The sequence below is a fragment of the Syngnathus acus genome, chromosome 4 (assembly GCF_901709675.1).
Source record: "Syngnathus acus chromosome 4, fSynAcu1.2, whole genome shotgun sequence".
NCBI lineage: Eukaryota > Metazoa > Chordata > Actinopteri > Syngnathiformes > Syngnathidae > Syngnathus > Syngnathus acus.
The window spans coordinates 2186897-2211849 of NC_051090.1; the positions used below are offsets into that span (position 1 = coordinate 2186897).

The 24953-nt window shown below is 45.1% G+C and overlaps 4 protein-coding genes across 6 annotated transcripts in view; 2 read left to right on the plus strand and 2 right to left on the minus strand.

The window, feature by feature from the left end:
- Positions 1-192: 192 nt before the first annotated feature.
- Positions 193-2859, minus strand: zgc:77486 (uncharacterized protein LOC405808 homolog). The gene is made up of 5 exons (XM_037249643.1): positions 2712-2859; positions 1108-1308; positions 809-926; positions 344-476; positions 193-247 (listed from the first exon to the last, which is right to left on the minus strand). Exons 2-5 carry the CDS (start codon positions 1265-1267, stop codon positions 242-244), a joined length of 417 nt encoding a protein of 138 aa, XP_037105538.1. The 5' UTR covers positions 1268-1308; positions 2712-2859; the 3' UTR covers positions 193-241.
- A 36-nt stretch (positions 2860-2895) lies between these two features.
- plin3 (perilipin 3) lies at positions 2896-6516 on the minus strand. Its single transcript, XM_037249644.1, is given in 11 exon segments — positions 2896-3570; positions 3655-3873; positions 3946-4283; positions 4363-4592; positions 4703-4746; positions 4748-4791; positions 4849-5043; positions 5046-5052; positions 5125-5202; positions 6079-6135; positions 6373-6516. Coding segments are annotated over 9 exon segments (1290 nt in total). The 5' UTR covers positions 5182-5202; positions 6079-6135; positions 6373-6516; the 3' UTR covers positions 2896-3414.
- Positions 6517-8576: 2060 nt separating this feature from the next.
- On the plus strand, positions 8577-10417 carry LOC119122035 (oocyte zinc finger protein XlCOF19-like). The gene is made up of 2 exons (XM_037250196.1): positions 8577-9099; positions 9209-10417. The coding sequence occupies exons 1-2, from the start codon at positions 8907-8909 to the stop codon at positions 9988-9990; spliced, it is 975 nt and encodes a 324-aa protein (XP_037106091.1). The 5' UTR covers positions 8577-8906; the 3' UTR covers positions 9991-10417.
- Positions 10418-16345: 5928 nt separating this feature from the next.
- sema6bb (sema domain, transmembrane domain (TM), and cytoplasmic domain, (semaphorin) 6Bb) overlaps positions 16346-24953 on the plus strand; it is a 73347-nt gene continuing 64739 nt past the window's right edge. For all 3 annotated transcript variants that reach the window (XM_037249088.1, XM_037249087.1, XM_037249089.1), the window contains exon 1: positions 16346-16948. The gene's annotated coding sequence lies outside the window, so the exon portion shown is untranslated. The remainder of the gene's footprint in view (positions 16949-24953) is intronic.

The following is a 24953-nucleotide window of genomic DNA, read 5'->3' on the forward strand; positions in this document are numbered from 1 at the left end:
CAGTCATGCTTTCGCGTAGACGGTGGATGGCACAGAACAGGTTGCCGCAGCGGCAGTCGAAACCGAGGCTGCGGAAGAAGCACAGGGTGAGGCCTTTTTCCGTTCCCCCTCCCTGGTGCAAAAAAAAAAAAAAAGTGCAGTCTACCGGTGAGGCAACTTTCTTCCGGCAGAAAAGCAGCGGTTCTTTCTTGTTTTTTATCAGGAGTCTGCTCGCCGTCGGAGGTCTGTGCAGCTTCTCCTGCTAGCTCTGAAAACAAAAAGCCAATTGTCATGACTCCGGAGAGTCAAGACAAAATGTCAACCTTGGAGCCATCACGCGTCCACCTCGCTTAGGCGTTGGTACCTGAGGTGCCGGAGATTCCTCCTCTTCGGCATCGTCGGCCTCCACTCGATCCGAGTCCGACGGCTCCGAGTCCTGAGAGATGCTCATGGCCGTCATCTGTTGAGTTACTGGACTGGCTGAGCCAGGACTGACGCTGCATGAACACAACACAACACGACACACAACTTGCATTTTGGTGTCCTATTAAACCAATCTAATTGCTAGTATGACTTAAATATGCCCTGACTGCCGTTTTTTAAACCTTTGATTTTAATCTCACAATGTTTGTCTTGGAAAAAAAATAAGACAACCCTTGTAAGACTCTGGAGCATGTGATGCATTTCCAGCTCGTGAAGTTCAGGAATTATTTTTGTATGCTCAGGGTCGCCATCCTCATGTTCTGTAGAATGGGCGACTGAATGCAAATGATTTAAGAGGTAGAAATCTGTGCGTTCAAATGCTTAGCGGCCGTGACGTGGCTCGTACCTGGATGTTGGTTCGTCACGGTGACGTCCGCGTCGGCGCCTCCGCGCCAGGGACCGGGACTGTGCTCTCTGGAACGACATCACGCCGGCCCCGGGCATCCCCGACGGCGACGTCCCAGCTGGTGCAATGCAAAGGTGGCAGAGCATTTGATATATCATTTTCCCTCCTGAAAATATCATCAAAGTGACGATGACAAAATTAGCTAAATGACAGGCTGGGTCTGGCCTGTACGTTTGACACCCCTGCTGTGGGCTGACTCCCCATTTAAGCCCCCCCCCCCTCCCTAGCATTCATCCTACCTTTCTCCCCGGGAGGACTGGATCTCCCCCCTCCCTGTTGTCTCTGTAGGTGTTCCTTGTAGCAGACCGAGCACATGCCGTTGTTGCGGGGGTTACCGTAGAAACCGCATCCCATCGTGCAAAGCATGGGCACCTGGGTCTGATTGGTCTCCTGAGCCATGCTCCAACAGAGAGGGTGAGGGGGGGTGGGACTGGATCTTCCTGAGAGAGGGCGGCGGGTTGGTCAAGACGCTCAAGGTTGAGTGAAGGAATGAGGAGAGTGGGCTTTGGAGTTGTCGAACACAAACATCTCCAAAGTCCACTTGGCTTAGTGTGTGTGCTTGCTTGGGGGTCTCTATATTGTGAAACTCTCCACTTGGACCCTGTTTACATCGCAAGCCATGCAAATTTGGCAACATGTATGCCAGGATGAGGTTTGCACTGCTTATTGACATGCCCTGGCTCACTCAGTGCACAACACGCATGTGAACGCTGTTGTGCGGCTGGCTGTGCTAGGGGACGTCAAGGGTCCGTTTCGCTCACTCACACACGTTCGCACTTTACATCGTTCCCTGTGTCATCCGGGCCCCCCCGTAGCTTTATCATACAGTGCCTCGAAGCAGGTAAAAAACTAAACGAGTGGCGTCACCAACACGCAACGAGTTGTTGGTGTTTTTTGGGGGGGGTAGTCGGCGCGTTTATTAAGCCGAGAGCAAACTCGAACCTGCCTGAAATGAGCACGTCGTTGCCTCGCTACAAAGTAAAGCCTTCTGATTCAGGATCGAATAAAAGGGCCGTGAATTAAACGGAACGTAAATCGACTCGAATTGAAGAGTGCAGGGCTCGTATTATCGGGTACTGGCTAAATATTTCGCGAGTCATTATTTCTTAATGGAATGTTGTGATTTTCATTAACAGAACAAAACTCAAGTGTAAAGTTTGTGCACTTATTTGAACTCAAACGGCACGGTTACTCTGAGTGTTTCGGTATCTGGGAGCTATGAATCGAGTGCTTATAAGGAATCATTAATCATATACTGTCCTGTTTTCTTAAAGTAAACGCCTCAAGATGTTTTGATTTCACTGTCTAACCATTAAAAACGTAAAAAACAGCGAGTCTGTTCGGGGGAAACTTGTTTACGGTGTCGCTTTAGGGCGCTCGAAAACAAAACAGCCAAAGCAACACAGCCATTTTTTCAACAGCCTTCTAAAATTGGTAGTGAGCAAAAAAGAAAAAGGTACAAATGAAATGTGCTTTTTCAAACGATGCAGTGTGAATGAGCGCTTTGAGTTGAGTCGGCGCAGAAAACAATTGTCGAGCTGTGGGGAACATAGCACAAAGCAGACAAGCCTCGCAAACCAAAAAAAATCTCATTTTCAATCTCATCTGTCACTTGGTTGGAGTCTGATTGCGGATAAATGGTGGACAGTAAGAAAAACGATCTCAATAAATTCCCCTTGAGTCGAAAATCGAACAAAAGCCGAATGTTAGCCGCTGGCTAGCGTTAGCTCGGATGCTAATGTAAGCGGCCAGATCTCATCAAGGTCCGCGGTACGTATCAAGCAAACAAACGGTCACGCCGAACCACTACTTTGTTGTACGGGTCGAGAAGGACTGCGGGTACCTGGGCGTCACGGTACCGGCGTGCTGTCGAAGACCTTGGGGTTGAATTTTGTCTGGGATGAAGTTGTGCGCCGAGCGGCCTCCTACGGTAGGTGCGCGAGCTCCCGACATTGGAAACGACCAGCATGACGTCATCCCCAGCAACACTAAAGTAAACCACCGTACACTTCACGGCAAAAACATTCTGCTCCTTGACCAACATTTATTCACATCATAAACATAATACTGAAATCAAAAAGAGCATAAAACAAGGTTACAAAGTGTGCTTATATCAACTTACAAGGGCACTTAAAATTCAAAAGCAGAAAAGTATGTTTTTACTTCTAAAGTGCAATACTATCAACATTTGAAGACTACAAATCTACAAATGAATTCACTAAATCCAGTGCATAGCAAGCAAGTTGGCATGTCACACTGCTCCTCAAACTTTAGTTGGTAATAAGGCAATTATAAATCTTTGGTCAGGGTATTTTGGGGTGTTTGTGAATTAGGCAGACTTCACTGTAATCTCTGCAACCCCGATTCATTTATTGCAAATCCATCTATTATTTTAAGGCAGTTAATCTTATTACCATGTCTTGGGGTACATTTAGAATTGACTAATACTGGCAATTCAACATTATAGCTGTTATACAACTAATGTCTTTTCACCTATTTGCAGTAGGCAGAAATGGAATACAACGATTGAAAATGCAAAAACATGACTAAGAAGCATTTGAAATGTGCTGGAGCGGCGTTCCGGCCTGCTGCGTCTCTCCCGCCATCCTCTCTCTGACCGTGGGGGCAAAGGGTCCCACCAGCCAGTTGAGCGGTGTGTTGTTGAGCAAGTACTCTGTGACGCCATCCAGAGACTGCTGAACCTACAAAACAAAAATATTCCCATTACATTTCACACACGCCACAGTCCGGCCTGTCATAAACAGATGCCGCGGGGGAACCGGTACTTGGGTCAAGTGGTGGCGGCTCCTTTCCAGGAGGAGGGGTGTGAGGGCGCTGGTGTCCAACAGAGAGGCCTGCAGCTCGTCGGCCGAACGCCGGGCTCTGCTTAGCTGCTCCTGCACGGCCCCCGGCAGACCCTGAGCGCTCGACACCACGTTGGAGCTTGCCGAGCGCAGCTGCTCGCTCAGACCTCGCACCATGGAGAGCACGCGCAGTTCCAACCGCTGCGGACAAGGCAACCTGTGTTGATTTTTATCGATTCATTCGATGGCAATCGATTCAATATTGTAAATAACCTCGGCCTCATCCTGGCTTCCTTCGGATTCAGCTTGCCCGCCGCCTCCAGGTTGCTTCTGACTCCACTCAGTCCAGCGCTGCTGCAACTGCTCTATGGCGCCCCCTATTTGGTTGCTGCCTGAGGTCATACTAGTGCGGGCGGTCTCCAGCAAATCCAGAGTACTGGTCATCTGGGTCACGGCCGCGTGCGTGGCGTCTCGAGCTTGCCGCGCGCGCACCAGAGAATGCTGGAGGGCTCGCTCCTGCACTTTGGCAGAGAGGTTGCCCAGACGGACAAAGTAGCTGGGGGTGGCTGACGAGGCGGTCACCTGATACGTGGCGGGCTCGGCCACAGCGGCTGAAAAACAAGATTTAGGGAGATTACCAAACGTAGGGATGGACAGAATCCATTCAGTGATGGTTTTCGAGTGACCTACCCAGCTCCCTCTCAGTGAGCGGCAGGTTCTGCTCCACCCAGTCCTCTGAGCGGGTGAGGGCCAGACCCACGCCGTTGCTGACCATCTGGCCAACGCCGGTGCCCATCACGGTGCTGATGCCTCCGCTGACAGCCGCCCGCGTCTTCTCCACGCTGCCCATCACCGCCCCCACCACGGCGTCTTTGGCACCGTCACCGCGACTGGCACACCATCCCGAGTTGTATCCGACACTACCTGATAGAAGATTTGATATTACACAGGGTATTTTAAAAGTTGGGTTCTCGCTACGAAGCCTTGAAGATTCCACACCAATCCCAAAAAAGGCTTCCTTAGTTGTGACCCTTTTCCTGCTGGCTGCGGAAGAATGGGCAGCTTACCTTCCTCCACCCTTGTCCAGCCCTTTCATGGCGTATTCATTCACTGTGGCCACTCTGCGAAGAGTACACGTGACATTTGTGGTTTTATTTTTTTATTCCTATGATTTACTCTAGACTACGCGCGGTTCGATGATGTTCAAAAGAGGCTTGGATCCCGTGGCGGCAGCCGCCCCGAGGGTTCGAACGCCGCTTTCGGCCACATCCATCACTCCCTTCAGCATGGGCACGCTGTCTTTGGTGCTGGCGTAAGCGTTGCAGACTGCGCCGCAAGCCGAACTCACCAGTGGCAGGTTGCTGACACGAGAACAACATTCTAAAAATAATAAAATACTATTAGAGAGCGCCAGAGGCATCTTAAATTGTTTTGGGTCACGGTGCACCTCACCTGTTGCTCCCCATTAGCTGCAGCTTCAGCCTCATTGGTCTTCTCGTGGTCCGCCATTGTTGCGACTCCCTGATTTCATCGACGAGAAAAATGAATCTGGAACAGTTTGCAATCAAACGTTATCTAATAACATGACAAAACATGACATAGAATGCTGGAGTAATTCATACAAGTGATAGGTGTAAATAGCTTCCGGCCATCCACTACTATATGTGATCATTTGATAACAGCAGCTTTGCTTAAGATAGGAACATCTCGGTAAACTAATGTGCCACGTCAAAAGTGCCCGATTACCCCATAAATTGCGATTGCGCTCCGTCATTGTGGTCAAAGGTGAAATTGCTTGGTGTCGCTGTCATCGCCAAGTGCACTATGACAGTAAAACATTATTTTGTTGCAACATCTAGGTTGAGCAACGGGTTTCAACAGGCCCTGCGTGATCACAAGTTTTATTACACTCCCTGATAAAACTACCTTGAAATGAATTTGAAAGAAACCGTGCTCATGTCAACAATACTACAGCCAAGCAAACTCAAATGAAACCAAATTTGACCTCTTAAGTGTTTCTGTGGTCTTTTAGAAAAAATATTTTTTAAGTGAGCCGCAAAAAAAAGACGGGGTGATATAATGACCTTTGATATCTATGAGCCAACTGGCATATCAGCAAGAACTGATACCTGCAGTCGTAAAGTATAGTGTCATATTGAAAAACAGCATAAATGCTGTCCATTATCTAAACTATTGTTTCCCAATTGATATTGAACCAAGTCAACCAATCATTGTACATAAAAAAAATCAGAACACCCACAGATGCTATATGTTAAAATATAAATTATGTACATATTTGCTCTTCAAATACATCTGGATAAATAGAAAAATGTTATATTAGTCCCACGGGTAACGCTTCCATCACATTTGTACGTCAAATAGTCCCCCCAAAGAGGGCGCAGTGTTACCGTATTGGTGACTCGGCAGCTGACTTCTTTCACTTTGTTGATGACGAACTTTACCCTAGATGACGAACGCAGTAAAAATTAGTACGTAGGTCAGACATGTCATTTAGCATTATTCAGCAAAAACAATTCATCACAATCTCTTACACAGTGCTAACATTTGACACAAGTGAGACATTTAGGACTCAGTCACGTGACGTCACTTTAGCAAGTTTAGCAACATGGCTGCTCAATGTTAAAAGACCAGTTTTAAATAAGTGAAACCGAACTTTAAAATGTTAAAGGATGATTTTACCTGTTGCTCGTGGTCGTCCCCTTGTGATGGTCAACCCCGACAGAAGTGTTCTGACTGCGTTCACGTCTGCGCTGAACCTGGACCGCGCATTGACAATTTTAATCCGGACTGGAGGGCGTAGTAGAGACGTGCGCTATGAACTTTTGACCAATCAAATCGCATCACACCACAAGTCAAAGGTTACGTCACACAACCAGAAAAACTACAATCCCCGTGAATGACTACGAGAAAAAGTAAAACCAAAGACACACAAAAACAATCAAAAACCACATAGACAACACTACACAAAAGTTGTGTACTTTTTGGGTTTCGTGTGATTTCAATTGTGTCCTACAGGGGGCGGTGATGCTCCCAAAAGCTGTTTGCTATCTTCTAATCAAGCTCAAGAAGTAGAAAGGGCAGTTCAGGAGCAGTACTTTGCCGACTCTGAGCAGTGTGTTATAACGAAAACACTGACATTTTAACTTTTTGCTTCCGTTAGCACACTTGTCCTTTGTCACACTTTCGCATCCTTTCAAAATTAACTCGTGGACTTTGAAATTGTAGCTTAGCTACACGGACGGAGACGCTAGCTTAGCAGCGAGGAAACGTCATCCTATTAATAATGTGTAAAATCCGACTTCTGAGAAGGTTGGTGAAGCAGCGACTAGACGTGGCCATCGAGGAGATATTTGAACTGCTTGAGAGGAACATTGCGGAGTTTCAAGAGGAACTTTGTCGTGGTAAAGAAGAGAATGATGCTGTTTTCAATCTTCACGTTTCATCACATGAAGCAGGTTTGCATGGTTATTCCCCCTTCAGTATTTTTAATTGGAACATTCTTCACGAACCAGCATGAAATCATGACCTAACATGTATTCTCCTTTTGGTAGCATGTTCCTTTGATATACTGCTTCTAGTACTGTGTGTTTTCTTGTGTGGTGCAGACATGCAGAAGATGTTGGGGGAGAGTCAGGAAGAGGTTCCCTCTGAGCAGCACCAGGAGGCTCCAGCAGAGCCCTCCCATATTAAAGAGGAGAAGGAGGAATGTCATCCAGGTTTTCAGCAAATGTTGGTGTATCATGAGAAAGAGCCGGAGTGCACTTCCAGTGTAAAGCAGGAACCAAAGCACATGTGGAGCAGTCCGAATGGGGCGCGGCTAGAAGAGGCTGACACGATCACGATCGCACTGACTGGTGTCCATGTAAAGAGTGAAGAGGGTGAAGGTCAGTCAACAAGGCTTCATCAAGGTCCAAGTGAGAAGCACAGACAACACATGACAACAGAAGCAATTAAACAACGACGTTCACGAGCAGGTAACTTTGCTTTACTGTCAGATTCAAACATGACGCCACACTCTTGTGACACAGTAGTGATGACACCAGAGAACCTCTGGAGACTAACGAGCAGTCTAAAAGTGATACAACACAACATCGGCATTAAACACGGCGGAGAGAAACCGTTTCCTTGCTCGGTTTGCGACAAAATCTTCTCCGTCGAGAGTTACGCTAGTCGACACATGCTAATACGCATTTATTTAGGCGGAGGTTGGGGTTGAAAAAAACTTTTACGTGCTCGTTTAGCGGGAAAAGATTCAGAGAGAAATACCGTATGATGGACCACTAATTAAAGAGTTGAAGGGAACTTATTGAATTGTCTTTTTCAAGGGACGGCATCAAAAGCAGCCGAGACACAAAGGAGATATCGGCAACGTCGTGACGCTGACCCGGACAGAAGAAGAAAGTATCTCGAGAAAGAAAAGGAAAGATCAGAGGCCAAAAAACAATCCAGAGACCGAAACAGGCCCAGTACTTTGGTGCGATTGGAAATGCCACCCAACTCGCTGGCAGCTACGCAATTCCCTGAAAAGCATCCTCAGCCTTTCAGCTTGGATCACTGGAAGTTGAGCTGACGAGATGCGATTGATTTCAGTGAGAACGATCAACTGTGTTATGACGTCTTCAGCTGAGTTCAGACGTAACGGTTTTGAGAAACAATCGGTTTTCAGATCAGCTAATTTTTGTTAGCAGACAGTTGATTTACGAGGCCATTTCACTATGTGTAAATGGGCACGGTCAGGACTTAAATATTTAATTTGTGATTGTATTATTTTAATTGTCTTTTGTTTTTCTTTAGCACCCTGTCACAGCTCTGATTGTTGAAGTGATATATAAATAGTTTAATTAAAAATCACGTTTTTATGCTGTATTTTCCAGTCAGTCGATTGAGCAGACTCCCTATCTTCACCAGTAGGTGGCGGTGTTGTACATTAAACGTTATTTGCAGTTGAACACCAGAAGAAGAAAGATGCGGAAGTCACTCACCGAGCGAGGGAGCGCGCCCCCTAGTTCGAATCTAATCGATCGTTTTGGACCTCTTCCCCTTTTTGCTTTTGTTTTTCCAACACCACACACGTCTGATGTGTGACAAAAGTGTATCGGCGTTGAGCTCAAACTCATCAAAACGAACGGGCGTTCACATTAGCTTAGCTTACTAGCGGCAGGCTCGAATTCGCAACACGTCTCAAAGCAGACAGCTTACGCGATCGTGGCAAAATGTGTAAAGTCACCATGTTGAGAGAATTAATGAAGCAGCGACTCAACCTCGCCGTGGAGGAAATATATCAACTTTTTGAAAGAACCATAATGGAGTACGAGGAAGAACTTGGTCGAACCAAGGCGGAGAAAGAGCGACAAAGCCAATTGCTGGGCTCCGTTTTAAAGTCTCTAGGTGGCATACAGCAGGCAGGTTGGTGGACTCTTGTAATTTCATATCTAGGCTATATCTGTCATCAAATATTGTCCACCTGAGCACATACTGTTACTTGATGATGTTCTGCTGTCTTTGCGTGGTGCAGACACGCAGCAGAGTCAAGCGGAGCCAGCAGTGGAGCACCCCGTCATTAAAAAGGAAGAGGAGGAGGATGTGTGGGACGCTCAGGATGGGGAGCAGCCTCAATGGCCAAAAGTGGCGGAAGTGGGACAGGAGGAGGCTGACATCACTTTCACAACACCCGACGAACTGAACGTTCAGCAACGTTGCCCGGACCCGGATGGCATCTTCGCTCCACTGTCAGATATAGAAGATGATTGTGATTACGGACAAGAGGAATCTTTCCGATGCTCATTCTGTCCTAAATTATTCTCCTCCAAGGGAAATATGAAGAGACACCTGAAATCACACCAAGTACAGAAAACTTTCCCCTGCTCCGTGTGCACAGAAAGTTTCCCGACAAGAGGGCTCCTCCGATCGCACAAAAGACGTCACAACATCAACCTATCCGACAACCAAAAGTTTGACTGCTCAGAATGCGGGAAAACATTTGCCAAGCTTGCCCGTTTAAACAGACACATGGCAAAACACACCGGAGAGAAACCGTTTGAGTGCTCCTTTTGCGAGAAGAAATTCACTTGGCACTACGCGTTGAAAAGACACATGAGGTCACACTCAAGTAGGGAGCACTTCTCGTGCCCGGTGTGTGCGAAAGGCTTCACGACCAAATGGTACATCGCAGTGCACATGAGAACACACACTGGAGAGAAACCGTTCCAGTGCGACGTGTGTCAGAAACAATTTCATTTTAAGAACGGATTTAAGAAGCACACTTGTGTCGTGGATAACCAAAATGCTGGTCAATGAAGATGAAGGACGCCTCCCAAGCTCACACACTTTGTGTAATTGAGGGGGGAAATTGTTTACTCGTATTTTGGAATCGAAATTCCTTTTGTAAATGTCGTTTGTGCTCTAATGTAGCCTTTATGAGTTCAGTTTTACAAAATGTTCCTTTCAAAAAATCACAATGGCATTTGTTCTGTAAATGACTGATGATGTTCAGACTTGTGTACAAATGTCATATTAGTCACGAGATTAGAAAATAGACAAAAAGTCAACAAAACTGGGCGGAAAACTTGTAAATTTGATGTTAATTGGACGAATTTGGACAAAAAAATGCAGATAAAAAAAGCTAAGTGGTAATGTTAAGAAACAAACCTCATAATTACACATAATTAATTAGATGTGATATGCATTTTGACAACAAAAATAAACATGACATACTGATCCTTAATTATTGTAATTAATGTATTTCATTTTGGTTTATCGTTGGAATTTTTGGTGGGTAATGATTCCATACACGTTTCATGAGCTATGCAGCAGCCTAAAATGTCAAATTGTAAAATGAATGCGACGTAGAACCATGTTAGCAATGTAATGGCGGTAGACAGCCGCAAGAGGGCAGTATTTACTCACTAAACCTGGACCTGACTCATAATGACCCCTCACGTAGATGCGCAGGACTGAAAAGAGGTTGCAATATGCCAAACATCCCGATTTGAAAAATTCATGGGGAGTTAAAATGCACTCAATGTGACACTAATTGCTTTCAATTGATCAATCGTACACATTTTCCCCATTTCAAAACAACAGTTATTAATATTTCAACCCATCTGCATCATAAAGTCTTTAACTGCACAAGTCATGCATTGAGGTCAACTTTGACAACTTAACTGTCAATCATCTAAAATACAACATACACATTTTGATGAGTCAGCATTTCAAGCATTCTTTGCCTTGACATTTTGATAGACGTCTGACCCCGGCGGTGTGTGCGAGTTCACCATAAAAACAGGACGTGGCAGCCTATATTCCCCCGAAGGCGCTCATCTGTCCTCACTTAACTCTGCTTGACTGCATCCTGTTGATTGAAGCCCAAATTGTTGTGGCTATAACAGACTAATTGCTCATTCGGAGATAACAGGAAACCTGCTGGAACCTCGGGGTAAAAAGCGTGGCTCCGTATCGACTCTCTCCCTCTCTTGCTCTTTCTTTCTCTGCCGGGGACACCTTGCGAGACAAATTAGCGATTGTGCAGCTTTTAACAAAACTCAATTACACGCATGTAATTTTAGAAATGAGAAATAAACATACTTGATTGAGATAATGCCCCAGTCTAGACAAATGAATGAAATGAAACACGAGGCAACATAATCACTAATTGTGAACACAACATCCATTTTGATCTGAAAATTGATGTGTAAATTGTAAAATATTTGATAGCTGCCAGCCTCATGACCAAAAGAAGCTGCCAATGTCAAAAAAAAGCTGAAATGAATAGCCGAGTTTGGTTACATCTGTGCCATATTGATGGGAATTGTATCCCCAACATCCCGTGACAGATTTCCCGTGGTATCGGTAACATACGAGATGGCTACAAATCATCTGTTGCTTTGAAACTTGATCGTGATTCTGTAACTTTTGCTCATTTCTTTTCACCCTGCGGCGGATTAATATGACGGCCACTGTATTGCAATTTGCACAAAATCGTATCGTGTGATATTTTATTTAATAAGACTTACATTACATTCTGTATTATGGATGAAGTGCTGGGAATATTTTGAATGCATAATTGACAATGTATTGACAACTTCGACGGCGAACATTTGGGTTTAGTTGAGCCTCGTCATGCGGGACGCAGACTTGGAAGGCTCCAAGTGAAAGCTCATAAAAGTAATGAAAGTCATTACCTTTAAGATTAAACTTCTTGCCAGTGAGGATCTTTAATCTCAGAGTAAAATTGCCCTGTGAGGAAAATGTAACTGGCTACAGACGTTTTATGAGTGCTGCGCCTCTCTGGTTTAAAAGTTATTGCTAAAGTGATTTGTGGGAAGGGGGGGGCAGGTTGGACCCCCCCCTCACTATGCAAGACTTTAACAACACAACATCTTTCATAGGTGTACTCTTGGTTTTATGGAGAAGAAATGCAGGGATGTTAAAAATGAAAAACAAATGCGCTCTTTTAATGTCTCCAAGTTGCTGTTTTTTTTTTTTTTCTTTTTAAAGCAGCCGCTGACAAACTGTCACGAGGGGCGGGGGGCCTTATTTGACCCCAGCGAAGGAGGTCAGACGCCACGGTGGCAGTGGAGGGATCGGAGCCGACTGGCCCTGAAATATTTATGCTGTTCTTGCAGTGAGATTGGATGATTTTTGACAGCACGTTGCCACAACCCCTCCCACTCCCACATACGTAAAATCAGAGACCCTCGTGTGGGTTTTTTGTTTTTCTTGTTTTCACATTTCACAACACTAGATTTTATAGTCCGATGGGATTTCAGCCTCTGTGTTGCCAGAATCAGTCGTAAATAACATAAACCATAACTTTAGCAAAAAATTGTAAGCTAGCGTGACCCTAAGTCAAGTTATTATTTTATATAGAAGCTAGCATGTCAGCATTTGACTACCTGTATTATGTTCACAAGACTTTTATAGTCGCTAGCCAGTCAGAGTTTGAACGCTGGCAGCTAATGTTAGCAACACTTTCTTTAATAAGTCAAGACTATTATAGCAGCCAACCAAATGGTGGCTCACTACCAAGCAGCTAATGTTAGCATTTGACTTCACTGCCCGTACGTTGATTTTTATAGCAGGCAACCAGAAGGTGGAAGCTAGCCACCGAGCAGCTAATCTTAGCGATCGACTCCACAATACTTTGATCCCAAGTCATGACAAACCAAATAATCTAATAATAATAAAAATCTATACTTTTATTTGATCCCAAATGATGACATGTATAGCAACATTTGTCACTTTGCACGGAGCAAGCAGATCATTTTTGAAATGAACATGGGATAACTGTGGCAGTTAGCCAGTTGGCGGCTAACTAGCGAGCCAGCGAATGTTGGGCCTGCGGATGCCTATGCGCCAAAGTTGTACTTGATCTCCTTCCCTCTACCTGCTCCACTTGGCAGCTCATCCCAAATAATCACAGATTGATGGAGGCGGCTGCAGTAGCTCACACTGATAATACTGTTGGACCAGATTGCCCGGCGCTAACTTTACAGCACGTCGATGAGCTCTCTTTCACACACTGTGAATCATTCTCTTGTGATTCATCTCTTTCAATTTTTTTTGCTGCCACTTTTTGGAAAGCATTGATTATATTTTGGTGGCATTTTTTGGAAGGCGCGCGAGTGTATTATTTCGACTAGAATATAAATAAGGGACTTGAGTCAGACTTTAGTCACGCATTTTACGACTTTAGAGCATTGCTTTTCTAAAACAGAAAAGATCGATCATCACGACGTGACAAGTCAATTCAAAATTCAATTAAATGTTGCCGTTAAATGGAAAATAAATCTGTCTATCATTAGTCTAAGTATGACTTGTGTAAGCATGTACAAAAAGGAATCTATGTGACCTATTTAGGGTTAAAGACTTTGAGTTTGGGTTACCCCCGTGGCATGTTTTTGTCACGCTAAAAAGTGCGTTCCCCATCGGGCGTCTTTCACTCTTTGTGACTTAACTTCACTTTTTACGCTGCTCGGGCGTATTGTCTTCCCGCTCTGACACTGCAAGCGGGATGAAAGTAAAAGGATGAGATACTTATTTATTTATTGCCATCACACAAACTTTGACAGAAGATAAAATAGCCTCGGTTTCTTTTGTTGAATCATGGTTCAAAGTTTGGTTCTGCACAAGGGGGCGGCAAAGAGAATAATAAAGGCCGGTGGTGGAATTGAGCAAAACCTTTAGGGGAAACTAAATATTAGAGCGGTGTCAGCTACAGATGATATGCGGGATGAGTTACGAGGATATCACAACATGTGGAAGAGACGGAACGACAACGTGATCCTGTTGATACTGTTACCTGGGATGAAAGCAGTTTTATGGGGATTTATACGGCCGGTTTCTGTCTATTGTTGCTTTGGATTACCCTCAACAGCCTCATCGTGTCACTTGTAGGCTGCAGTAAACATGACGAAACATACGGCGGGGGAAGAAAGATGGCTCGCTCCCGCGGGAGTTTACCAAAGTTGAGCCACTAGAATATTGATGTGACGTTACATAGAGCAGGGCTTCTGAAACTTTTTGGGTCCAGGGAAAGATACCCCTATCATCCTACCGTCAATTATCACGGGTAGCTATAAGCAAATTAATTAGTACGGACATACTAAAAGCTGCTTTAGACCACAACTCACGCCCAGATGCTCACGCGCATATTAAGCGTCCAACCTGTCTCACCCTCGAACCTCACAAGGACGAGCAGTCTCGAAAATGGATGGCTGAGAGCATCACATATTGAATTTAAGAATATTGCGAGGGGAAAAGAAATGAGAATGAATCACCCACCGTCTTTGTGAAATCACGGGCTTTGTGAAACGTTTCTTTTTGTTACAACAGCGACCTCTGCTGGTTGAAGTAGTTTAGTGATAATATTGTAATGGGTACTGTATATAGGTGGGGGGGAGTAAAGTTGTATTTTTTCAAAAATAGTTATCATCATTCTGGGACGTGAGCTTTCAATAGCAACCACATCAGAGCTTTTAATTGTCCCAAAGCAATCATTTTATATTGTGTTTGTTTTGTTGCTTCAATATGATCAAGTATGCAAAACTCACACTGCTAATCAATAACACCGCCGCTTCATTGGAAATCCGAACGTGTGTTTTAGGAGCCTGAAATGGTTTGTTGAGAATCGGCCAACGGAGCGTAACTGCAGCCCGGACAAAGCCGTAAAGTTTTCACTCTGGACATAAACACTCCCTGGACACACACAGATGGAAAACTCCTCATGCACTTCATTTCTCTCCCCGAGCCAGGTGTTGCTTCTCATGCAAAACCATCACAAGCGTCTGTTTGTGCAAAAGAGAAATACGGAAGTTTTTATGTTAACATCGGCTCCTCTGCTGTTATTGTTTGAAGTGGATGGAAGAAGATGACACGGTACGGAACTGGAAATAAATTCAAGCTACTGTTAGCTTTGTTAGAAACAACTAGAATGTCAGTTTGACCCGGGGGGGGCAGGAGGTGCAAGGAAGCATATTCAAGAATAGATCCGCCCCTGCATCTGCCTCGTGGTTCCGAGTGAAATGGCTCAAAACAAAATGACAAGAAAAATAAGCCCAAAATAACTCTTTCCAAACTGAGACTGAATTAGTCGCAACTAGCTAAAAGACATTAGCGACGGGGATTTTGACGTATTTTCGTCTCTGTGGTTTGGGATGAGACGGTTGCGAAAAAGGCCGCCTTTGGTTTACCGCAGCAGATTAACCGCTAGGATGAAATCACATTTCAACGTGTTAATCACATGAGTCGTCAAGCCCGCGGGTGTCATTATTTTAGCGGCAAATTATTCATGAGGCGAAGCTTTTAAGTGTCTTTGGCGCTTTGCCGGTTCTTGGCGAAGGATTTAATTCTGTTCGGGTGCTAAACCGACGGCACGCGGGCCACCTTTGCTTCGGGCTGGTGTGCAATTTGGAAAAAAAGATCATCTGCAAATTTTGGATTGTTCAGTAAAAAACTAAAACAGCGGATTACACCTTTTGTATTTAAATAATTTACTTAAAACATGTGGCATAGCAGCCCACATTCCATTTGTTCACAAATGTCTTGCTGTTTTTTTGTTTGTTTGCGCGCATTGTGTAACCGTGCAGCAGTTGATGAGGAAAAGTAGGACACGTCGTTTTCCCTCGGTGTTAATCATAAATTCAGAGCCTGCATTATGAATCATCATAACAGTCTGTTTATGTTTTTCCACATTTGACTAAATATTTTCTTTTTTCATTCCTGAAATATTCAATGCTCAGTATTGCTATTGTTACCATGAAAGTGTTGAATTTCTACTTTTGTCTTGCTTTTGTTTACATGTCAAGCGGGATAAAGTGAGGGGGACAAGGTCGACCAATCCTGAATATGTCCACCACGATTTGATTGACATGCTGGAACAGATTGGTCACATTTTGCTAGCTTATTAGTCAAATATCTGTACTTGAGTACTATTTCAATGCAAAAAAAAAACAAAACAGCGTCTTATATTCGGGCCAATACGGTACTTTAACCACCTGTGCTTAATTAGTAATTAACTTATTCCATTCCAGTTCGTCCCTAATTCTGCTTCAGGTTTTGGCACCACCGGTTCTCTTTGATTCGTCTCCAGCGGTTATGGGGAAAAAGAAAGAAAGAGAGCGAGGGAGAGAGAGAGATTGGAAACGCCGTCAGCCTCAAGACCCTCGCCGAGTTCCTCCCACCTCCTTCGAACAAGCCCAGCTGGCCCGGCCCGTCTCCGGGAGGGGAGGGAAGAAAGACTGTTCATTTGAATGAGCCGACGAGGGGCGCCCGTGTTCACTCTGCCCAGAGAGAGTCCAACTCAACTGCGGACGAGTCTCGGAGAGCATCGCGAAGCGGATTGGAGAACCGAAAAGCGGAGATACAATTTAATTTCAGCGCCGGCGTGGCTGGTTCAGTGCCAGCGGCGCTCACCTTCGGACACTTGAGTCGGGGTGACCCCCCTCCGCGCCCCCTTCGCGTGTGTGGCCATGTGTCGCCGCGTTACATAGACTCTTTTGTGGATTGTGTTTTGGATCAGGGGACAGGTGGTGGTGAAGTCTGGGACAACACTCACCCCCCCACAACCATCTCCCCTCCGCCCCCCGTTGGATGTCAGGCCGGCGTAACGGGCTCCGGACTCGGCATAGACAGGTGCGACGGGGAGGAGTAGTTTGCACCGAACTCCCTTGACAATCAAGCGGATTTTTTTTTTCAACAAGCGGACCACATCCTCAAACCAACTCTGAACATTTTCTTCCACTCCAGACTAATTAAGGTAAGTGAGACCAACTGTTCGGCGTGCTGCGCTCCGTATTGGGCTGTGTTTATTTATGTTGATTTAAGCCTCCTAATGTGCAATATCATTACTGTCCTGCATCCTTCTGCTTATCTTTCCTTCAATTTCTTACTGCGTAGCTCGCAGCCACATACTAAACGAGTCCAGATTTTCTCGCCGGACCATTGGAAAACGCATAAAGGGAGTGATTTATTCATGCAATTGCCACGGCAGCGCAGATTAACATTAAAATCGCCTCAGTCAGCCACCTTTTTTAATTGACACGCTTGGGATTTAACCTGCAGTGCTTGCCCTTTCCCCTCCCTCCCGATGTATTATGCAATATGCTCATTATAAACTGTTCAAATGAATGCTGGGAAACTTGCAAAATGTCGTGGTCGAGTTGGCTGATGTTGTCAAGTGCGGTGTTGTGTCTGCTGCGATGCCCGCTGGGCTCCTTGTGCCACCTTTCCCCCCCTCCTGCACTGCTACACACTCACTGGACACAATATTAGGAACACCTGCACTGCACAGTTGAAAGGGAAAAAAAAAAAAAAAAAAGACTTACCATCAGTGTCCATATCAGCCCCTACAGCCTGGGGACTCTCTGGTATGTGATGGTAATTTAAAAAACAAATAAAACCTCACAGGAAGTGCTGCAAAACGCCTGAGATGCTTTATAAATATTCTAATAAACATCAGAATTTTTTTCCCTCCACATTTTATCATTTACAGGACGTTATTGACAAAAGAAAATGCCCCAGGTAGCGCAAATATTTTATTCATATATATAATATCAATAATTATATGACAAGGGGCAAATTTTATGCTTATGCAATATTCAGGTACATTTTGCACCATTCAGAGAATTTTTTTTTTAGAACTGTCTTCTATGACTGTCATTTCTGCAATGATAAATGACATTACTGTACGTTTTCAGAGACTTTTCTTTTTTTCCCATGATAGCCACGAGCTCCTCTTCTCCCCAACTTTCCCCAATTGGCGAGCTGCACGTTGCTTTCTTTTTATAGTGGCTCCTCTGTTTCACATTCAAATGGCTTTTCATCCGTTGCCTTTTGTCCATCCCTGAAGTTTGTGGGGTGGAAAAGAAGAGACAAGAGGAGTAAGTGGAGTCCCCAAAGGGGTTTGCAGCCTGAGTGTGAGAGAGCGAAGAAGGAGACCGAGCCAAGGGAATGACACCACCTGAAAACGACCATTCTGTTGCACCCAATGCGTCAATCAGTCTTGGCTAGACAAGAGTCAAAGTCTTTTTTTATTTTTTTAACTTCTTTTCTTTTTCTCCTTTGGGTTGTCACTCAGTTGAATCTCAGCTAGACAGACAGATAGCTAAATAGAAAGATGGAAAGAAAGTTAGCTAGCTAGCTAGGCGCTATCTGGAGACATGCAATTAGCTAGGTAGCGAAATATTTTTTCCCCTGAAAAATTAAGCAAAATTGGAGTTTCGAAAAATATTTATTTATTTTCTAGCTACAAATATTGAGTTACGAACTTGGTCCTCAATGAATTAAACTGCATTGCCAAACAACCCGACTAGCCCGCTTGAGATTAGCGGTGCGGCTCATCCTCTGTCGGTCGTCTCCCGTCCCACCACTTAACTGCTGGAGACACGCTATCAGAGAGAATGAATGAATAGACAACAGGCAAATACCTGCTTGATGGGATCTTTGATCTCCTCACGGGTTCAGGGTTTTTAATTTGTTTAAAAGCAACTGACGCAGTACAAGTGCAATCTTGGACGGCTGCCGAGAGCAAAGACCCAAGTGCTCTTTTAACCCTTTGAAGCAAAAGTCCGTCATTGTTTATTTTCCTTCCCCGTTTCACATCAATAATTTGGACAGACTAGCATGGAAACAAATAAAAAAAGAATTTAGCATTACGCTGTGTATGCAAGAATGGAAAGTAATTTTTTTTTGCCATTCATTTTCTTCTAAATGAGATAACGACGGGATTGTGACCAGGTTGCTCGGCGTGGGCTTGCACTCATCCGAGGTCCCGGTGCTTCTTACAGTTTTTGGCGGGATTTTGCTCATCCCCTGTGCTCCTCCTCTCAACGCTTAACAAAAGCGTTCACTGGAGCTTGGCTAATCCAGGCCGAGCGGCTCCCATTGCTTTATTGTCAAGTTAGCTAATTTGAGGAGCGACCCCCTTGACACTTTCCCTGCCTATCTTTGTCAATTGTAGCTGTGTGGACAGTAAACCTACCTCATAGCTGAAATTTGGATTGTTTTTGATCATTTTGCGAGTCTACAGACAAGTCAGAGTTGCACACCTTCTGTGTAGTACCACATTTGGCCACAACATGCCAGGCAGCACTGAGCTGAGTTGACAAATGTAACGTTGGATTAAGCATAAATTGATTGGTTAATAGAAAGCCGAGTTGAAATTGTCATTTTAAGGGAAAATGCCATTATATTTAGTCTATATCGCACTTATTAATTGCATTTCAATGGCGACAATTGATTTTAAATTACAACAGTTTTCTTTGTTGCTTGTTGTTGGCAAACTTCTGTCCTCTGACATGTGCCTCACAAGTGGGCCTGGGCACCAATGTTACAATGAGCGCCGTGTCTTGTGGAGCAAATGTTCTAACGTTCGACATCAAAACGGGTGTTTAGTTTCTCTCGGAGTGGCTCAATGGAAGCACCTGTCGACCTTGGCGGACTCCGGTGTCGTTCGACAACCGTTCTCACATGTTCTTGTAAACCTTAGCCGACTTAAACAAGCTCCCTCGAGTGCCTTTATTGATTGAACTCTCGTCGCCGCTACCTCATATTAGTCCACTTTGCAGCTTGACTTTCTCCAAACATATTAGCTTCCCCCCCCCCCCCTTTCCAAAATAGACATTTCTCCCAGCCGCGCTGTATCTAGACACGCCGGGGAGTTTTGATTGTCTTTGCATTTTTCCGCCTCGTAAAAGAAAAATGACTCTTAGAATTCCGAAGCTGTCCGTCCAGAATGAGTATCCGCTTTGACTGTGGATAATCCCCAGACCCTACTGTCAGCATTTCGTGCTCCGCTCACTTGAAATAAGTCAAATGAGTGCATTTGAAAGCGGCCATAACACTTTGGGTGAGTCCATAAAATAGGTTTCATTTTTGCTCCTTCTTGGAAAATGAGTCATAGTCAATAAATAAATAGAACAATAGCTTAAAGAAATCTGTGTTGTAGCAGGGCCAAAGAACACGGAATTCTCTTTTCCTGTTTCCCACCTCACTGTTCCGTCTCTGCCCCCCACCCGGGCCGGGCCGGGATGTCAAGGCCTCTCAGGCAGTGTGGTCCCTGCCCACTGGGACTCTGAATGGGACAAATTGACCGTAACAATGTTCCCACTTAGCATGTGGCGCTGGGAGTGAGGGGATGTGAAAAGGAAGGCACCCGATGATTGAGGGCTCGGCCAGCCGCAGAGGCGAGGGGGTTCGGGGGGGACGGCTATTTCTTGCAAAGATAATAATCACGTTTGATTGACACTGTCAGAGGCGCTCTAAAATAACAAGCTGTTTATTATCGTGCTTGTTGAAAGGTCGCCGGCTCTGATATTTTACTTCATAAAAGAGCAAAATATAAGAAACAGCTTTGAGTCTCACGCGGGACCGTCGATAGGGACGAGACCTAATATTGCTTGTATGAATAGTTTAAACTGTAAATGTAAAATTTCATCCTAAAAAAAAGCTTAATTTAATACAATATAAATTTCCGCTAGCAACCCAGGCTAAATGTAGCTCCTCCACCAAAACAAATATTTTTTTTAACTCGTTTTTTTGGGGTCTACCTAACATTGTAAGGCAAAATGCACGCTTTCGATTTCACATTTCGTTTCATTCCAGCGGGTAACATTGATTGGCGTGTCAGAATGGGCGAAAGTCAAGGCCACCCATTGTTGTTGGTTTTTTTTCCAATCAGCAACGGGGCCCGTGTATAATTGTGATGCAAGTCTTTTATTGGGCCTCATTAGACGGTTCTAGCGTACCTAATGTTTTGACCTCTTCTCTCTTATGCTCTCCCACATGGTATTGTTTGTTGTAATTTGCCGCAAGGCTATACTGATGGAGTTGCCATAGCAGCAGGATAAACACTTGCCTGTGACCCTGCAAGGCCTTGTCTCACACACACACACACGCACACACACACACACACACACACACACTACATCTCATTCTCAAGTCCCACATGGCTTCTAGGGGGCACTCAGTCAAGGATTTTTCTCTGATCTACTCCAAGGTGTTAGCTCGGGGGTCACCAAGACCCCCCCCCCCCCCCATTTAATTGCAATAAAACCCCGACGGGACCACTTCAACCATTTGCCACTCCAGTGTGTCGATTGGGGAAAGACAAGTCTTCGCTGTACATCCGTCAAGGATTTGTCCTTGAATTTGCGAGCGCGTTCACATCGGCGAAGCCCCCGTGATCCGGGCCCGAGACGTTACGAGCTACCAGAAAGGCCTGGGGCGGCATTTTAAACAGCCATGCCGCAACTATTCTCATGTTTCCCCTCTGACATGCTATAAATAGCATCACTTAGCATCTGATTTTGCGCATCTTATTTCCCACGCTAGGTTGCTATGATGGCTTCTGACTAATAGCGTTCGATTAACGATGCTCTGACTCAACGCTGAGAGGATGCCGGTCAGGCTCGTAGTGGAATTTTACCTCCCCCCCCCTCCCCTAGTGAGCACAGCGGGATTCTAAAAAGACCCCAGCGCCACACCTGGCGTGGGCTAAGCCAGCGTTATAGCGCTCTTTTATAGCTGATTCATTTCTCGAGGGAAGGCGGCGGCGGCGGCGCTCAAGCTGAGCAGCTCCAACTCGGGCGTTTATGGTCACAGAGAAGCTGTTAGAATGAAATGAGAATTTTCTCGTTGACACAATTGCTTCTTTGTACTTTAGTCGACAGCCTCATCAGGTTTGACGTTGACCAACGATGGGCGATCCAGATTTTTTTTTTCTTCACCCTCTGGCTGCTATCTGCAGCCTCCGTGAATAAAGAGACGGAGGGAAGACTTTTTAACCTGCCGACCGGCTCCACGCGGGGATGGCGAGGCCAAGCCAGTTGGCCCGTCTGGTGCGGCCAGAAGGTGCCGTCACGCCAAGTGAGCAGAGCGCTGGCGTCATTGGGGGAACGCGGAGGCAGAGTCTTGAGAGGATGCTCGTTCAGCCTCCGTCGCAAAAGTGCGTCCTTCAGCGTGCTCGTCTAAATGAACGGCAGTAGCGCCAATTACTGCCAAGCCTCTCTTTGGCTGCGCTATGACTCCAGCAATATGGCTGATAGTGTGTGTGTGTGTGTGTGTGTGTGTGTGTGTGTGTGTGTGTGTGTGTGTGTGTGTGTGTGTGTGTGTGTGTGTGTGTGTGTGTACTCGCGCCTCCCACACCGAAGGGGATTTCAGCCATAAAAACCGGTGAGTGAGCAAAGAGGTGAGATGAAAGCGAGTGCGCCCGGCCAGCTTAGAGTCGGACGTCCGGGGGTCAGAAGAACAAGCCGAGTTGTAGCGGCGAGATGAAGAGGGAAAAGGCTGCGTCCCGTGTGATGGGAGGAGATCAAGTCAGGTGTGAAGGACGAGGGACGAGAGGACACGTTCGGTGTTGGACTGCGGCGTCGTCGGCCTTTATGCTACCGCAACATCAATGCTAGTTTTGCCTCGTGTATTAGCATTACGCTAACCAACTATGTGGTGGGAGCGGAAGCTTGAAGAATTCGCAATGTATGCACGCCATACCTTACGTCCATGTGGAATTCTTTACATTCATTCCAAATGAGGCGTTGATTGACACGTCGCTTTTCTATGGCTTTCACGGCGCCGTGGCGAGCAAAGAGGGGCCTAATTTGTATTTGCATGGAAATGCGCTTCACATCTCGGATTGACTGGCGGGCCAATCAGAATGGCTGCGTGCGCGTCCGTGTCACATCCACTCGCTTGGCGGTGACATTCCTTTAGTTTTCTTTCAGAAAAGTGTTTTTCCCACGAGGGATGGAGGTGATAGGAAATCATGGCGCTGACACGGTTTGTGCTCAGGATGGGAGATGCTTGTTTCATACCAAATGTTTTTGTTCAATATATGTTGATGTTGAGCTCCAAGTCTTTATTTTGGTTTGGTTGAAGTGTGTTTTGCTTTGAAGGATTCTTATTACTATAAAATCAATGCTAATTTCCATCATGGCCTAGATGTTAGCAATAGCATTAAGCCAGCTAGCATTTGCTTAAAGGAATTATATGGCTTGGTTGAATAATTTGACATTTAATTCTGTTATTTTAGGCTTTGTCTAATTTCTGTTAGCCCTTTATACACAAGGATTAAGCTTTCATTAACTATACAATGCTATTTAATTTTATGTATCAGTGGCACAAAAAAAAAAAAAAGTGTGTATGAATATATTATGTGTATAGATGGACCTTCTCCACAGCTTTCTTCTTTTTTGTTTCTCGGTAGCACGCACAGGCTGGCTGGCTGGCACGCATCCCACACTCCGCCGATGACGAGTCGGCGTGATGGAGGAGTGTTTGCGCTCGGCTCATGTAGCACATCCACACAGTTTGGCACCGTGTCAGGCATCTGTCAAGGCTCTTGTCACCGAGTGACTCGCGACGCCGTAAATCTCATAGCGGGGACGTCGAGTGAATTCTGAACGCCAGCGAGTGAGAGTGAAGGCGCTTTGGCTTCCCCCTCGTCAAACTGGAAATAATTAGTCGGGTTTGTGTCAAGGTGCGAGTGGGAGGTTTATGGCAGTCCAAATAACTATTTGAGAAGGTTTCCACTTCAGGCTGTTGGGAGTTTGATGTGATAATGATCCAAAGTGGAAGACTCCCACTAATCCAGAGGTTGTCAAACGCTTCGAGCCAAGTGCAAAAAATACTTTGCCATCATGACCAACAATCAACCACTCACAGTTTACTCTAACAAACAAAACAAAGAGTTGTGTAGCTTTGGCTTTGCTTAGCTAAGGCGCGATAACAATCTTCTCAGGCATGTTATTTATCCTCTGCAGAGAATCGGCAATATTTCTCCATCTTACTGTAGTTGTGAAGCTCTTCTTTGTTTGCGTCTCTGTGACTGCATTATACTGCCCTCCGGTGGTCAAGTTGTCCACAGCAGAAGGAGCCCCAATTAATCTATCTTAATTCACCGATTAATTCTTTACAGTATGTTTTTTTTTTTTTTATAGTCTTGTAGTCTTGAATGGATTAATGGCATTTAGATTAAGGCTGAACAATTTTGAAAAATTAAATGTAGTTATTTCTCATTATAAGGTCCTCTTAACACTCCCAGTAAATTCGTCTGTAATTAATAAAGAATGTAAAATTTACTTTACATAAATTATTTGGTCTTGGTTTAGTTTATTTCCCTGAATAAAAGAAAATTAATGTGAATCTTTATATTTCTACTTCGATTAGAGACTAGTGTTTTGAGTAAAAAAAAAACAAAAAAAACGGGTGGTCTAGAATACCGATTCAAGCTGGTTTTTATCTCGGAAGGCGTGCCGACCAGACAACTCATTTGGAGCATCTTTCCCTGTCAGCGCCGCGTTTCCCCGACCGCCGGAACCTTTTCCCTCCCAATTACCCGCACGTCTCCTCTAACTAACCTCCCTGCGTCTGTTGTCCCATTTGAAAAATCCGACCGCAGCGTTCTGTCACAACACAGCTGCTTTGGCGGGAGACGTGTCATGTTGTCGAAAACATCAAGGCTAAAGATGAGGAAACGGATACCACAGACTTTTTTTTCCAATTCATCTGGCCGGGAGAATTGGAACCAAAGCCTGTTGATGCCGTGAAAGCAAGTAAACAAAAGCGCTTGCCAAAAGAACCACCCCAAAAAAAAATCCTCCTGGCTTTGCCGCTTCTAACCAGTAATGGATTTTCTCCATTTTGACGTTATTGATGAGTCACGAGCGAGTGCTCCCTTAATTGCTCCGCCGAAGGCCAGAGAGCCGAGTGCCTACTTACCCAAATATTAAAGATGGAGGAGGAGGTTAGCATATTCACTTAACTGT

Coding starts and splice junctions, on each gene's coding strand:
- zgc:77486 (XM_037249643.1), bottom strand. CDS start 1,267: ATGGCTCAGGAGACCAATCAGACCCAGGTGCCCATGCTTTGCACGATG. Junction 927..1,107: donor CAGTCCTCCCGGGGAGAAAG/GTAGGATGAATG, acceptor GCATTGCACCAG/CTGGGACGTCGCCGTCGGGG. Junction 477..808: donor CGTGACGAACCAACATCCAG/GTACGAGCCACG, acceptor GTGTTCATGCAG/CGTCAGTCCTGGCTCAGCCA.
- LOC119122035 (XM_037250196.1), top strand. CDS start 8,907: ATGTGTAAAGTCACCATGTTGAGAGAATTAATGAAGCAGCGACTCAAC. Junction 9,100..9,208: donor AGGTGGCATACAGCAGGCAG/GTTGGTGGACTC, acceptor TGCGTGGTGCAG/ACACGCAGCAGAGTCAAGCG.